Source organism: Mchenga conophoros, linkage group LG22 (genome assembly GCF_057382185.1).
Source record: "Mchenga conophoros isolate Kocher_MC1m ecotype Shallow Benthic linkage group LG22, M_conophoros_male_GT1.1, whole genome shotgun sequence".
NCBI classification, from domain to species: Eukaryota; Metazoa; Chordata; class Actinopteri; order Cichliformes; family Cichlidae; genus Mchenga; species Mchenga conophoros.
Genome location: NC_140546.1, coordinates 9,964,049 through 9,980,921, shown reverse-complemented (window position 1 = coordinate 9,980,921; position 16,873 = coordinate 9,964,049). Strand labels below are relative to the sequence as shown.

Sequence of the window (16,873 nt, the reverse complement as noted above, 5' to 3'; positions counted from 1 at the left end):
GAACTTCAAAAATGCGATGCAAACTGTGAAGGGTGACCGTTCACTTTCAAAGTAAAAACTGTGCATTTCAAAATATGATGACTGCGGTCAGCGAGGCTCAACTTTTAATTTTAAGATCAACATTTGGTTTCTGGTTTGTTTTACACTTCAAATTTTAAATGGACTGGATCTTTCTTACCTTCTACTCTGCCTGAGCACTCAAAGCACTCCATACTTCAAGCTTTCTATAGATAAATGAAAAGAATTTCATCTCTTTTGTTTAACTATTATATACACAATCACACTTTCTAACTTTCCAAATAGAACTGATATGAAGACACATAGCAGCTGCCTCACTCAAGGTTAAAAAACATGAGACAGCAAGAAAAGAAAGACTTTTCTGGCATACACCATTATCAAAATGCTAATGCTAAAATTGATTCTCCCTAAAGACTGTCTGGGTTTTGACAAAAGGCGCCCTAGTGATCCAAAGTGTTTTATATTCAGTGGACAGATACCATCAATCTCTCTGGTGACAAGTCCACATCGTTGTCCATACAAAAGGAAAAAGTCAATATATGACTCAGCTGTGATCTGAACAACAATATAAAATCCCCTGAAACAACCAGAAAAAAATGACAGGAAAATGAAAGCAAAGATCTCAGACATCAGAAAGCAAATCTGCACTTTGATGCAGCACATGAGATCAGATCCATTTGTCAGCGATGCACAGTGCCTCTAACCACTTGACCACCCAACGTGGAGCCATGTTGCTCCTTGATGAATATATTGTGCACAAACAGGTTTATAAGAATAGCCATCAGGTACAACGTTTCACCTTCTTACTATTCATATCACGAGGATGAGTGATGAAGTAGGTGTGCCTGTTCTTCTTCAGTGGGCCTTTGTGGTGCTCTCTGATCAAGTGCCTTTTAAAGGGCAATGCCAACAACAGCTCATTCACCGGGGCAGACGCTGAATACAAACATGCTCACACAAAGCATCAGGTAGCTAACAGTGTGCTTGAAGGAAATAACGGATGGACAGAGGTGACAGCTGTCTGGAAATGTTAAATCTGAGGGCTCAGAATTGAAGAGCTGGAGACTCAAAGTGTTTACCGGTGAAGAAGAGAAAGGATACTCACCACCTGAGTGGGCTTGAGTGACTGCTCATCAAAGTGTGTGAGGCTAAAGCTGTCTTCAGGAAACCCATCGCAGTCCTCCAGCTCCTGAGAGTTACAAGGGGGCTTGTCCCTGTCAGGGTTTCCATTCTGGACAAAAAAAGAAAGCAAGACAGAGGCCATGGTTACACTTGCTTTGCATTTATTAACATGTAAAAGGCAGAGCTAGCACCAAGAGTCTCAAGTGGACCCAGACGATACTAACGAAGGGCGAGGATTAGAGAGGAGCTGCCTAAAAATGCTGATGAACAGGCAACTGTGAGCGACTCTTGAAAACTAGAGAGCTACGATGTGTACAAGTCGTCCAGAGGAAGAGGGCTCAGAGCAGCTGAAGAGGAAGGGAGCAGAGATGGGAGACCTTAGGGGAGGAGGGGATGTTAAAAGAAAGAAGAAATGTAAGAGAGGTCATGAGAAAACCTCCAAAGAAAGCAAAGCCAATATTTCAAACACATACTGCTGAGTGATTTAACCACACAGAGGGTCGGGTGAATATAAACTGCTTAAAGATTTTCCCACACCTTCTATACCAAGAAACCCTCTCTACCCATCTATTTTAATACGTATGCACTATATATATAAAACACAAGTATATAATATGTGGCAGTGTGACAAATCAGAGAAAAAGACAGCTTTAAAGGAAATTGATGTTTACAAGAGTATTGTTGTAACATGAGGAATAACTTACTTATCAGGAACATTAAAAAAAACACATCTCATTGATAACTTCCCAGTTATCCTTGAATAAGTTTAAGTTGTCATGAAACTACACTTTTACCATTACGATGGTTTAAAAAAACCTATAATATCTTTATATTTCAATCATATAGTATAGCAGTAAAACCATTTTTGTATTTCTGTAATCTGCCAGTATAGTACATGCAAACTCTTCAGTTGAAATTATATTTTTAATGCCTAAAATATAATAATGTAATTAATAACTACATTTTGCACAGCCTCCATCTTGGATCATGCTAGCTGTGGTAAACTTCTGCCTCTATGGATCTGGTAAATGTGCTGCCATGATTGGAGCCTCTTTGCTGTCTTTTAACCTGGCCTTTTCTAGCCACTGGTAGAATGTTCGATCGGGGCTCAAGAGTTGGGAGTTCGCCTTGTAATCGGAAGGTTGCCGGTTCGAGCCCCAGCTTGGACAGTCTCGGTCGTTGTGTCCTTGGGCAAGACACTTCACCCGTTGCCTACTGGTGGTGGTCAGAGGGCCCGGTGGCGCCAGTGTCTGGCAGCCTCGCCTCTGTCAGTGCGCCCCAGGGTGGCTGTGGCTACAATGTAGCTGCCATCACCAGTGTGTGAATGTGTGTGTGAATGGGTGGATGACTGGATATGTAAAGCGCTTTGGGGTCCTTAGGGACTAGTAAAGCGCTATATAAATACAGGCCATTTACCATTTCATGTCACCCACCTCCTCCACCTGTGGATGGTAAATCATCTCTAACACTCACTCACTCAACACTGGAGACGTCCAGGCATTGTGAGGAATTTTCCTGTCTTAACATCAGTATTACTCCAGCTGGGTTTCTGATGACCAATAGTGTGCATGTACTGATAGTTTGGATCTTATTCCTGCCAACTGGCTTTTCAGCGCCTGTTTTAACTTCTGAAAGGTATTTGGCTGAATCTTCATCATGGTGCCTGTTGGCCTGTGGTATACCCATGTCAACATGAACCAAGATCTCTAAAGAATATTTCCAGCAGCTTAATAAATCTATGGCTCTTTAATAACATCATATCCAATAAGCTCTATGTCACAGATATTTTAAGTCTAATTCTTCTTGCTCGTGGGATGGAGGGATTTTGTTTTACTTCAATGCAATCCTGCAATGTCAACTTTGAATTAAAAGTATATAAAAATACAAAGTTTCTTTCATACTTTGTATTCTAAGGAGCTTGGAAAGAAAAATGACTGGACTTCTTTACATTTTTTGAGGATGTTTCACCTCTCATCAGAGAAGCTTCTTCAGTTCATTCATTCATTTTCATATGTATGTGTTTCATACCACCACTCCCGTCTTTAATTTTAATTTGCTGTCATTAAAAAATATACATAATAAAAATATACAGAAACTGGACAGGATGGGGCTAGTCATTTAGAATATTGGTTGTACAGATAAAAGATGTTTCTCATTATATTTAGCACTGGATTTAATCAGTGTAATGTGAAGAGTGAGCCTCACCAAGTCTTCAGAGGTAAGGTGAGTCAGTCTTTCATGAATGAGGGCGGCCTGCTCATCACTCATCACATACTCCCCTCTCTTGTCGCCCATCACCAGCTCCGGCCACATGGGCCCCTCACCACGCTTCTGCAGGGTCACCTCCAGGCTGGGGACAGAGTCGGAGAATACAAAATTACAAATCATACATGTATTACTCATTAGCAAAAGGGCTGTCGATGAAATAGCATTACATTTAAGCACATAATGTGCAAACAGGCAGCTTCAGAAAGCTCACTAAGCGATTTTCTAAATTACACAAGATGGTTTAAGCTGCAAGTTCTTCTTCCACAATTTAAGAAACTATCTGAGAGCCTGCAGAGTATTTATAGTACTTTGGATGAAAATGATGCAATCAATGAGTAAACATCCAATCAGTAGCAGCTTAATAGGCTAATTTCCAGTGATGATGACAAAGGTCATAGAAAGGCTTGGAAAGATTGAGACGGGCAGAAACAGTTTTGACATGAATCGTCTTTCTCTGAAGCAAGAAGTGTCTGAGGCTGTGCAGCAGAATACATCAAGGAGAAAAACTGGAATGTTACCAACTCCTATCCTAATATCATTAAGAAGCTGCAGTATTACTTCTCGTAAAAAGATCGTCTCTGTCCTTTCAATGGAATGACTGAAATTAAGACTAAATTTACAATAAATCAAAATAACTGCAACATCATAAAGCCTTAGTTTGAGGTGTATTTTGAGTTTTTTGAAATAATTAATCCAGGAACTCAATTAATGCAATTTAATTCATGTGGTGGGAATTTCCAGCTTTGGGTGAGTTGTCCGGCTGCTCTCATTTGCTACTTTTCTTACACGATTTCAAGCTGAATATTTTAGAGATTTATTTCAAACTTTTGACAAGACTAGATAATAAAGAAAGAGAAAATGAGTGGCAGATTGATCAGGATCAATAATAAACAATAGCTGGGCCACTTCTCCAATATGTTTGACAAAGCTTTAATGTTTACTATCAAATTCAAACAAAAAGCTTGTAACTCTAGCAGCTAATGTATTAAAATCAAATGCAGCACAAATTGTTTCTGCATACTTATTTATTACTAAGAATAAAATAAACATTTCGGTTTCAATTTTGTCCATTTACACTTAAAATCTATAATAAACACCTTAATAAAGGAAATTATTATTTAAAAATCGGGCAGCATCGTGGAGCGGTGATTAGCACTGTTGCCTAACAGCAAGAAGGTCCTGAGTTCGACTTCACCACCTGGCCGGAGCCTTTCTGTATGGAGTTTGCATGTTCTCCCCATATTTGCGTTGGTTCTCTCTGGGTACTCCGGCTTCCTCCCACAGTCCAGTGACATGCACATGCGTGGGTTGAGGTTAACTGATCATTCTAAATTGCCCATAGGTGTGAATGGTTGTCGGTCTCTATGTGTTAGCCCTGTGATACCCTGCGGGCGATAATAGACGGATGGCTCTTTTCAAAACTGCATTTTATATTTACTTGTGTTATCTGGGGTGGCTGTAGCTCAGGAGGTAGAGCAGATCATCTACTGGTCGGAGGTTTGTGGTTCTATCCCTGGCTCCTCCAGTCTGCATGTCAAGTATCCTTGGGCAAGATACTAACCCTAATCCTAAACCCTAATCGATGATTGGGTGAATGTGGTATGTTGTATAGGGCGCTTTGAGTACTCCGGGAGAGTAGAAAAGTGCTATATAGGAATCAGTCCATTTACCATTTATCTCTGCCTAATATTTACATTTTTCTAAAGTATGAAAAATATGAAATAATAATAATAATAATAATAATAATAATGAAGGGGGCAAATGCTTTTTCACAGCACCGAGGCTCCACAGTCACTGCAAAGTACTACGTGCTTTTTTCTTTTAAGCAAATGCAGCATAATGAACTACGTTGGTGTGTAATCGTGTTTCCTTGTAATGAAATTACCGCCGGTCACTGGTATAAATGGTGCACAGAGTGATTGTAAAGTTTCACATTTCACAACATGCAGCTTAACAGTGTCAAAACACAGTGATGATCATCAGTTCAATGAGCATGTCAACCAAATCGTTTTCAGTCAGCAGCAACATTATGCAATGTTAATTAAATATATCAGAGACAGTGAAGTAACAGAAGCTGGCAATTAGGCTGTAAGCATGCGATATTATGACATTCACATAAGTTTAGCTGACTGATTCAAATAAATTGAATCTGTTACAGTCAGTTGTTACAGCCCACTTTGTGAGCAGCAATATAAAAGGCCGACTGACAGCAGAGTTTACAAAATAAGAGTTTTATCTAAATAAACTTTCAGTCATTTGACTACAGAGGGGTGGCGGGTGGGGAAGCTGTGATTACGGTTTCCCAGACTGGGCCTATAACCATTTATTCTCCTTCTGCAGTCTAATGGTTTTCAGTAAAATGTTTTCCTCTTGTTGCAGTTATCTCTCACTGCGTCATTTGGGGATGATCCCGGGGCGATATGTCATAGAGAGGCCGAACTGCTGGCACCGGGGTGCACATAAGTGGTCCGCAGGTGCGCATTCGAGGCGTGCAGCAGATAAGAAGTTGCAACGTGCGTTTGCGTACATATAAAAGGCACTGTTTTTGTCCGCTAGAGTGGGATTTTGTGGCATATTCTGCACCACATCTCTGTGCGGTCATCATCTGTTTGAAGCCAGCTCACCTCCTGCAACCACTTTTCCGAGAATAGGCACTTCTTTTTGCGGTTCAGACTCCTTCTGACATTTCTTTGGAGGTGGAGGAACACCAAAGTGCGCCCCAGGGCAGCTGTGGCTACAATGTAGCTTGCTATCGCCAGTGTGTGAATGTGTGTGTGAATGGGTGGATGACTGAATGTAGTGTAAAGCGCTTTGGGGTCCTATGGACTAGAAAAGCGCTATACAAATGCAGGCCAGGCAGGCCAAAGTAATTGCTTAAAGTAGCTTCTTCGACATCTTTAAGAGTTCTAAACAAATGTCTATCCCCCTCCAGAAAATCTTATGTACGCAAACTTGCAACTTCTTATCTGGTGCCCGTCTTTTATTTTGACAGCGAATGCGCACCTGTGGACCACCTATGTGCATCCCTGTGCTGGCATACTGCCTCCACAATGGTCTTGCTGTGCGCACCACGTTATAGAAAGTCAGGAGGTGTCATACAATCTGACACTACACCAAAGCAGCCATGACATTACTTTTGGCAAATGGCCCCACGCTCAAGGACAGCAAAGGCAACATGAAACTTTGTGTTAACAAAATTATCCCAATGCACGGCCCAAAGACTTGCACTGCCTGGGTACAGCCAGCAGGGGGCTGCACATGGATACAAGCATCTCTAAAGACAAGTTTGAAGCTGTTTAGTTGAAAAGCAAGAAGACCTTCTGCTCACAGCTGATGTCACCACTGCTGTCACCTCAGCCAAGTGAAGGTTAATTTTAATCTGATAGGTTCTGCTGTGAGGCAGGCAAGGCAGAAACCAGAGACAGAAGGCAAAACATGGACGCAGAGGGAAGAGAATGGGGATGCAAAAAGGGTATAAACAACGTCCCAGTAATTTAACGCACAGACAACCAGAACATAAAGAAAACAAAAGACCAGAATCTCAACAATACAGAACTATAATGCAAAGATAATCAAAACAAGAAAACCCATGAATGTCCGCATAACTCAAAAGTGTGGACCAACAACAATTTGCCTTCTACCAACAATACATGAAAAGCCTGCAAACTAAATGCTTTCTGTATATAAGAGACCTAGGTTTCAGTAAGATATTGCTAACCATGGTCCACTTTATCATTGCTCACTCACTGAATCCAAGCGTAATATAGCACAATGTACCTCATGAAGAGATCTGCCTCGGTTTTCTGAATGACATCACTCCCTCTATTCTGATTTTACTGATAAAAATAGTGAACTTTCTACAGCGTTCATCTGTGTGCGCACACTGCAGCTTCTCTCTGGCCTTCAGACTCCGGTCTCATTCTTACTCTATTGTATTGCTGAATGTTATGAAATCAGTCTATATTTGGGCAACAATGAGAAGATATAAAAGAGACAAAAAAGGCAGCTTCTTAATTCACTTCAGGGCACATGGAAGAAAAATGGTGCTCAGCTGTCTGTCTATGAAGCGTATAACACACTAGTACTGAGAAAATGTTCAATCGAAACAATGGAAGAACAATTGGGGGGGGGGGGGTTTCAGGTATTTGCATTAAATACAATAATTAAAATTCAGTCTGCAAAGAAACAAAAATACAATTTCACATTTTTTTAAAACAGGAAACAAATAAACTGTGTATTTTGTTGTCTACCATAAACTGTTACGGACAACAGTCAGCACTGCCGACAGAGGTGCGATTTCTGTAAGATATTCCGAGCTCAGAAGAACTTCCGGATATGAACTTCATCCCAACCTCACACACACAGAATAAAAGAAAGTGACACTGATGGTAAAATGTATCTCTGAGAGATAATCAGGCTTAGAGAATACAAAATAAAATGATAGCTTCTCACATTCTGTCATGCGGCGGCTGTGTGAAGGCAAGAGAGGACCCAAATGCACGGCTCTAGACACACGGGGATGAACTCAAAGGCCGGTCTTTATTAACAGGAACATAAGAAGTCATATAAAACTATACTGGAAGCAACTAAAAGCTGAGGCGCTGGGAAGACACGGAAAATGCACACAACCTAGAGGGACGACGCAACACAGAACAAAGGGACACTCTGACATAAATACACAGAATGTAACGAGGGGAGTGGGAACACACGGGGAACACAGCTGAAGACAATTACTCATGGCCGAGCAGGGAGGACACGAAACTGACGATACTGACACCAAGATGTGGACCTTAAACACAACACAGTACACAGAGATGAGCACGGAGAGAGAGAGGCAGAGAGAGAGGCAGAGAAGAAGGATGAATACGAGGGGATGAGGAGAACACAGAACACATAGGGTGGGAACACGGTACCAGAGCAAACACCACAATAAAAACATGGACACAGAGGGAATCCAAATACCAAACCAAACAATCCAATGGACATAAGAAACAAAATACAAAACTACAGAAAAACTAAGAACACTGGGTCAAAATGACCCAGGACCATGACAGTACCCCCCCCTCAAGGGCTGGCTCCAGACAGCCCAAACACAGGAAAACAAAACCCAAACAGAAAACGACCCAGGGCGGGCGGCGGGGGCCTAGGACGGAGGGCTCGGAACAAAAGGCAAAAACGAACAACAGAAAACACAGGAGCACAAGACCAAAGGTCAAAGAAAGTTCAGGGGGCCGACCATGCGGAAGGCAATGGCGGAGACATGGAACCAGTTCAGGGGGCCGACCATGCGGAAGGCAACGCCGGCGATGCGGAAACAGTTCAGGAGGCCGGCCGTGCGCAAGGCAACGGCGGCGACGTGAAAACAGTTCAGGAGGCCGGCCGTGCGCAAGGCAACGGCGGCGGAGACAACGGAGCAGTTCAGGAGGCCGACCGCGCGGAAGGCAGCGGCGGCGGCGAAGGAGACGACGGAGCAGTTCAGGGGGCCGACCGCGCGGAAGGCAGCGGCGGCGGCGAAGGAGACGACGGAGCAGTTCAGGGGGCCGACCGCGCGGAAGGCAGCGGCGGCCCTCCAGTCTCAGGCGTGCTGGCCATGGCCTGGTGGGCACAGGACCAGACGGTGGCGATGCGGGGGCCGGACCAGGCGAAGCACAGGCTGAGGCTGGACCAGACGAGGACGAAGACTCGGAGGCCGGACCAGGCGGAGCTGCAGAGGCCGGACCAGGCGGAGCTGCAGAGGCCGGACCAGGCGGAGCTGCAGAGGCCGGACCAGGCGGAGCTGCAGAGGCCGGACCAGGCGGAGCTGCTGAGGCTGAGATCAGACCAGGCATAGCAGAAGCACAGGCTGAGATCGGACCAGGCGTAGCAGAAGCACAGGCAGAGGCTGGCCCAGGCGTAGCAGAAGCACAGGCAGAGGCTGGCCCAGGCGTAGCAGAAGCACAGGCGGATGCAGCTGGACCAGGCGTAGCAGAAGCACAGGCGGATGCAGCTGGACCAGGCGTTGACGAGGCGGTCGCAGGTGGCGGCTGGACAGGCTCCTCGGGCCCTCCAGCGGAGACAGGTGGCTGAACGGGCTCCGCGGGCCCTCCAGCGGAGACAGGAGGCTGAACGGGCTCCTCGGACCCTCCAGCGGAGACAGGAGGCTGAACGGGCCCCTCGGACCCTCCAGCGGAGACAGGAGGCTGAACGGGCCCCTCGGACCCTTCAGCGGAGACGAGGAGGTGCTGGCCGGGCTCACTGGAACCCCCAGCGGACGAGGTAGATGGCGGCGTGGGAGCCGCGGAGTCCTGGATGAGCTCATCCGAGCTTCCAGCAGGAGCTGATGTAGAGCCAGAGAGGTTTGGGACCCCTGGCTGAATGTTAAGCCGAACAGAAGACCGTATTGCTATCGGGGAGTGGGCCAATGGTTCAGGTGCGAGCTGAGCTACTGGAGATGCGGATGAGAGTGGGAGCTGAGCTACTGATGGTGGTGAAGTAGATAACCGCACGGGAGACTGAACTGAGGGCGTCTGCACTGGCACAGGGGACTGAACTGATGTCTGTTGTAACGGAGGTGGTGAGAGTGGAGTAGGCAGTGGAGTTGATGACTTCACAGGAGAATGAACCAGAGGTGAGTGCACAGGAGACTGAGCTAGAGGTGGTAGTGATAGTTGAGGGGAAAGTGGAGCTGGTGATTGAGTGGATGACTGTGCTAAAGGAGGCTGCACTGGGGACACTGGAGACTGCACTGGGGAAAGCAGAGCTGCAGGAGACTGCGCTAGAGACTGCAGTGATGGTTGCAGTGATGGTTGTAGTGGAGGTGTGACGGGTGGAGGAGTGGCTGAAGTGGCTGCGGGTCGGGCGGCTAACGGCTCAGCTACAGAGTGTATTAATGGCAGGGTTATGGGTCGAATGACTGACTGAGGGGCATCCTGTGCAGCTGAGTGCAATGATGGGTGTGGGAGCGGATGTAGGACAGGTGGCAGTGTCAGTTCCCCTGGGCCTACAACGCAGTTGAAAGGTGCAGGCACCTGCTGGACACCAGTCGCTCCCACCTGAGGAGTAGGTACAGGTGCAGAGACTGGCTGGGTCCTGGCGGGCCCCACCTGAGCGGTTGGCACAGATTTCGGCAGGGACTGGGCGGCTGCTGTCCCCACCCGAGGAGCCGATACGGGTGCAGGGACCAGCAGAGCCTCAGTTGACCCGGAAACCGGAACAGGGACCAGCTGGGCGCCAGCCCCCCTCACCTGGGGAATTGAGACAGGTGCAGGTGAGTGCTGGGCCGCAGTTATCCCTAGAACACAAGGGGCCTGGGAGGCGGGCCTAGAAAGAACAGTCTGCAAGAGATCGATTCCCTGCCCTGAGTGAGCGGATGAGGAACAGCGCTCTGACTTCGTAGCGTTAAGTGTACTAAAGCTGTAGCTTACAGGCACTAATGCATCACCTTCAGTGTGTACAGACTCTAGAGAAATGTGATCAGCTGATGCACCAACAGTCTTAGAGCTTCTTTCTTCGGAGCTAACCGTACTTATACTGACAGAGGAGGGGTTAATAGCCGATGTAAACATAGGTCTGTGCACCGGAGAGGCAGATGAAACAAAGTTTTTTACCACCGGATCGCCGGAAGCAGTAAACCTAGGGTAAACAGTGGTGGGTGTAGAGCCCCCTGACTCAAGAACATTTGAATCAGTACATACGTCAGAATGGACAATCCCCGGGGGTGATGGCTCAGAAGCAACGAGCTGGGGTCGAGCTATCACAGGAACATTTACAGTCTTGGATTTTACTGTTTTACCATCTAAGGGGGCAGGTAGTAAAGCCCCAGGGGTGAGCTTAACTGCAAAACAATCATCCTCAGCAGACACACAGGTAAAGGGCACAGAGACAGGTGTCTCTAACTCAGGAAATGCTGACTTCGAGTTTTTAGACCTAGGAAACACTAGCGAAGGATGATCTTTCTTGAATATGAGTCCAAACGTAGGAGAAACTGTCTCTGAGCTGACCCTCCGGGCAGTACAATGGTTCATAAGAAGTTCGGGTTCAGATTCAACGTTTACAGACCGTGAGCCTTTAGCGTCTACGGCAAGAGTCACAGAGTTTGCATTCCTGTATTCAGAGTAGTGAGAACTAGCCTCAGAGTGAACAGAGAAAGTGTCTTTGTCACTCACCCCAGCCGGCTGCCCAGTAGTCCCGGAATCCGACTGAGGAGAGGACCGGCGACGGCGTCTCCTCCTTAATGAGGGAACGGAGGTGACGGGGAAAACCGGTGATGATGCGGGGGTGACGGTCTCCTCTTCATCATCCGACCACATCGCTGCTAGGAGAGCAGCGGGAGAGCGACGGTCAGAGCTGAGAGGGGATGGAGAAGGGCTCTGCGGCAGCGGTGCCAAAAAACCCTCTCGTTTTAGCAGCTGCTGTTGCGACACCGAGAGCCCCGTCTGCTGCTGCGGTACCGTCGCGGCGAGCTTAGTTTGCTGCTGCTGCGGCGGCTGATGGGCGGAGATCTCCGTCTGCAGTCGCTGTGGCGTGGAATCCCGGGAACGGACATTGTCTGCCAGCTCACGGGCTTGTAATGCCTCCTTAGCTCGGCTCAATTCGGCGATAAAGCCTTCATAGCAGGTGAGCTGCTGAAGGAAAGGGTTTCCCTCGATTATTGCCTTTATGGCGTTAAGTCCGACGGAAATTGTCCGTGAGTCCGAGGCGTGGGTTATTCGTTGCACCAGACTCTGTACACGGAGAATATCTCCCTCACGGGCGGAGCCTGCTGGGTCCATTTCGTGGTTGCGTCGTTCTGTCATGCGGCGGCTGTGTGAAGGCAAGAGAGGACCCAAATGCACGGCTCTAGACACACGGGGATGAACTCAAAGGCCGGTCTTTATTAACAGGAACATAAGAAGTCATATAAAACTATACTGGAAGCAACTAAAAGCTGAGGCGCTGGGAAGACACGGAAAATGCACACAACCTAGAGGGACGACGCAACACAGAACAAAGGGACACTCTGACATAAATACACAGAATGTAACGAGGGGAGTGGGAACACACGGGGAACACAGCTGAAGACAATTACTCATGGCCGAGCAGGGAGGACACGAAACTGACGATACTGACACCAAGATGTGGACCTTAAACACAACACAGTACACAGAGATGAGCACGGAGAGAGAGAGGCAGAGAGAGAGGCAGAGAAGAAGGATGAATACGAGGGGATGAGGAGAACACAGAACACATAGGGTGGGAACACGGTACCAGAGCAAACACCACAATAAAAACATGGACACAGAGGGAATCCAAATACCAAACCAAACAATCCAATGGACATAAGAAACAAAATACAAAACTACAGAAAAACTAAGAACACTGGGTCAAAATGACCCAGGACCATGACACATTCACCTCCATGATTTAGTTTTGTTTTTTTTCTCTGGACACAACAAAGACAGACAGACAAATGCATTCATACTCCCTGCCTCTCAGATACAAGAGCCTTTAAAGTTATCAAGGATTATCAGAAATAGACTGTGTAATAATAATAATAATAATAATAATAATAATAATAATGGATACTTTATTGATCCCCATGGGGAAATTACTTGTTTTTCTCTGCATTTGACCCATTCACTCAGTGAAGCAGTGGGCAGCCCACTAAGCAGGCGCCCGGGGAGCAGTGTGTAGGGACGGTACCTTGCTCAGGGGTACCTCAGGGTAGCCGTTAAGTGGATTCGAACCGCCGACCTTCCGATCATGGGGCGACCACTTTACCTACTGAGCTATCCCTGCCCCTTGGTTTAACGTGGTTTCACACTGAATGGAGCACTGGAGGACTTGTATTGAAGGAACAGGAAGCAAAGATGGTAATAAAAATAAAAGGTTTTATACCAGAGGATGTGACTCAACTCATATTGAGTACTGGATCAGCAGAGCCAATTTATATGAAAAGTATTCAGCACTGACTGAATCATAGTGGATGAAGTTTGTGTTTGTCAAATGATGGACGGAAGATGTTACAATACCCTTAGTCAAGTTTAAATTAGTTTAATTTAAACGGGAACGGGAATGAGGATCAGCACCTCCAAATCTGAGACCATGGTTCTCAGCCGGAAAAGGGTGGAGTGCCCACTCCGGGTCAAGGATGAGTTCCTGCCCCAAGTGGAGGAGTTCAAGTATCTCGGGGTCTTGTTCGCGAGTGATGGGAGAAGGGAGCCGGAGATCGACAGACGGATTGGGGCTGCAGCTGCAGTAATGCAGACGCTGCACCAGTCCGTCGTGGTGAAGAGGGAGCTGAGTGTAAAAGCGAAGCTCTCAATTTACCGGTCGATCTACGCCCCTACCCTCACCTATGGCCACGAGCTGTGGGTAGTGACTGAAAGAACGAGATCGCAGATACAAGCGGTGGAAATGAGCTTCCTCCGAAGGGTGGCTGGCCTCTCCCTTTGAGATAGGGTGAGAAGTTCGGCCATCCGGGAGGGGCTCAGAGTAGAGCCGCTGCTCCTCCACATCGAAAGGAGCCAGCTGAGGTGGTTCGGGCATCTGACAAGGATGCCCCCTGGGCGCCTCCTGGGTGAGGTGTTCCGGGCATGTCCCACCGGGAGGAGGCCCCGGGGCAGACCCAGGACATGCTGGAGAGATTATATCTCTCGGCTGGCCTGGGAACGCCTTGGTGTTCCCCCGGATAAGCTGGAGGAGGTGGCTGGGGAGAGGGAGGTCTGGGCCTCTTTGCTTAAGCTGCTGCCCCCGCGATCCGGCCTCGGATAAAGCGGATGAAGATGGATGGATGGATGGGAAGTCTGATTTCTGAGAAAAGCTCCGTAAAGCCTTTTGTGGCTTCAAGATAACAAATGTGATCCAGCTCGCTTGTTGAGGATGACAATTGGGAAACTAGACAACATGTGGACATCGTGTACTCCTGCACTGATAGGAGTCACTTTTCTTTTCTTTTTTTACTGTCAGTCATAACTCAAACAGTAACACGCGGGTGGAAGAATATTTTGCCGCAAGAGAGATTGGAAGGCTTGGCCCCAGGTCTTCACTGACCAAGAATATTTTAAGTGAGTGTCAGCGTTTCACTACTTCCTGCCTGAGTTTAGTCCTGCTTTCCTTATCCGACACTTTTGTGAAAGCTCTGCTTACAGGTCTGCATGCAGAAGTTTGTCCAATTCAAGGTGCCTCTTTCCCAGTGGCCCCAATTTATTAATAAATAAATATTCTTGAATAACTCAAAGCCAGGCTCATTACCTAGAAGCAATTTCAATTCAATTTAATTCAATTTGCCTTGAAACACATAAGCAGGAGCTACTGACCCTGAAAGCACAGCTAGCGGGGTCACCGAAGATATAATAACACTCAGTGAGTCTGCTAAACACTGTCAAAAAAATCCCACATAATGTGATTCAGTGTTGTATAAAGAAAACTGAAAATAAAGCCCAAAAAGCAACTGAAAGACAATTTTCTATGCAATACATGGATTAGATCATGCTTATGTTACATTTGTTATATATGTTATACCCCAGGATCTCAAAGTGGTGCTTTTGGGCCAATGGCAACCCCAGAAGTGTGAGAAAGAAGAAAATTGCATTACTGTACATTTCACTCATCTATGCTGGTGTCACACTATGATACTGCAGAGCAGTTTATGACAAAGGGAGTTTTTCTCTTTGGTTTCATCTGTTCACTTGTAGCCTTCAAAGCAGACTGAACTTATGTAACACTGAAAGTTTCAGTTGGTTTCATAACATTTAACATCTTATTCTTCTTTAAAATATATATAAAATAGCGCAAAAATGAAACATCATACACTGAATTGAGACTTATAACCATAATAAACAAAATATATTATGTTTCCAGACATCATCGTGACAAATAACTTTTCCAGTCCTGAATTTCTTTATTGTGTACTACACCAGCGGTCCCCAACTCCCAGGCCACAGACCGCTTTGGTACCAGACCGCGAGAGTTCAAATTCAAATTCAAATTCAAATTTTATTTGTCACACACACACAACCATACACAGTATGACATGGGGGTGAAATGCTTGTAGCTGTACAATGCCCGACCATTAAATGACAGAAGAAAAGTTTTACAATATTTACAATTTACTACAAAAATTTACAAATTAACTTAGGAATTTACAGTAAAGAATGTGCAAATAGCAGAAGAGATTATAAAGATAAGGATTATAAATTATAGGAATTATAGGATTATAGGAAATGTGTGGTGGTGCGTGTGGTGACGTGTGTGAGAGTCCAGTCTTATAGTGATGTGTTGGGAGAGTCCAGTCCTACACCTGGTTCAGGCCCCGAATAGCCTGGGGGAAGAAGCTCCTCTTCATTCTCTCTGTTTTGGCCTTAAGGGAGCGGAAGCGCTTCCCAGACCTCAACAGTGAGAAGAGTCCATTGTTGGGATGGGAGAGGTCCATCATAATCTTCCTAGCTTTGGACTTGCACCGCTTGGTGTAGATGGACAGCAGGTCAGGGAGCTCTGATTGAATGATGCGTTCTGCCGAGCGCACCACCCTTTGCAGATCTCGTCTGTCCTGCTTGGTGCTGTTCCCAAACCAGGTGCAGATGTTTGACGTCAGGACGCTCTCGATGGTGCAGGAGTAGAAGTTCTTGAGCACCTTCAGTGGCAGATGGAAGTCTCTAAGTCTTCTGAGGAAGAAGAGACGCTGACGGGCTTTCTTAACCAGGGTGTTGATGTGACAGGACCATGACAGATCCTGAGTGATGTGGACACCCAGGTATCGGAAACTGTCCACTCTCTCCACTGGCGTGCCACTGATGATGAGGGGTTTGTAATTCCTCGCCTGCTTTGTAGTGAAGTCCACGATCAGCTCCTTAGTCTTGCTGATGTTTAGGAGGAGGTTATTCTCCTGGCACCAGGTCTCCAGGTTCCTAATCTCCTCCAGGTAGGCCGTCTCGATGTTGTCGGAGATCAGGCCCACAACAGCAGTGTCGTCAGCAAACTTGACAATGGAGGTGGTGTCGGATGTGGCTACACAGTCATAAGTGTACAGTGAGTACAGCAGGGGGCTTAAAACACAGCCCTGAGGCACTCCAGTGCTGAGTGAGATGGAGGGGGAGACTTGTTTTCCTACCCTCACTGATTGGGGTCTGTCTGTGAGGAAGTTGAGGATCCACTGACACAGTGATGAGCTGAGTCCTAGATCCGTCAACTTGGTGAAAAGCTTAGAGGGAATTATTGTGTTGAATGCTGAACTGTAGTCCACGAACAGCATCCTAACATAATTCCCTCTGCCAGTGTCCAGGTGACTCAGGGATGTGTGGAGCAGGTGAGATATGGCATCGTCTGTGGAACGATTAGTCCGGTAAGCAAACTGAAGTGAGTCGATGGTGGGAGGAAGTGAAGAAGTGATGTGATCTCTCATCAGTCTTTCAAAACACTTCATCACAATTGAAGTCAGTGCTACTGGACGGTAGTCATTGTGGCAAGCGGGCTGTTGTTTCTTTGGAACAGGGACAATAATGGACCG

At 46.5% G+C, this 16,873-nt stretch overlaps 1 protein-coding gene across 1 annotated transcript in view; it reads right to left on the bottom strand.

Moving 5' to 3' along the window:
- The window catches only part of nudcd1 (NudC domain containing 1), a 56,618-nt gene that overhangs the window by 15,681 nt on the left and 24,064 nt on the right, over nucleotides 1–16,873 (bottom strand). The window contains exons 7-8 of the mRNA XM_085262627.1: nucleotides 3,346–3,490; nucleotides 1,124–1,249 (exon numbers count right to left, since the gene is read on the bottom strand). Of these exons, the coding sequence (XP_085118753.1) occupies nucleotides 1,124–1,249; nucleotides 3,346–3,490 (271 nt within the window). The remainder of the gene's footprint in view (nucleotides 1–1,123; nucleotides 1,250–3,345; nucleotides 3,491–16,873) is intronic.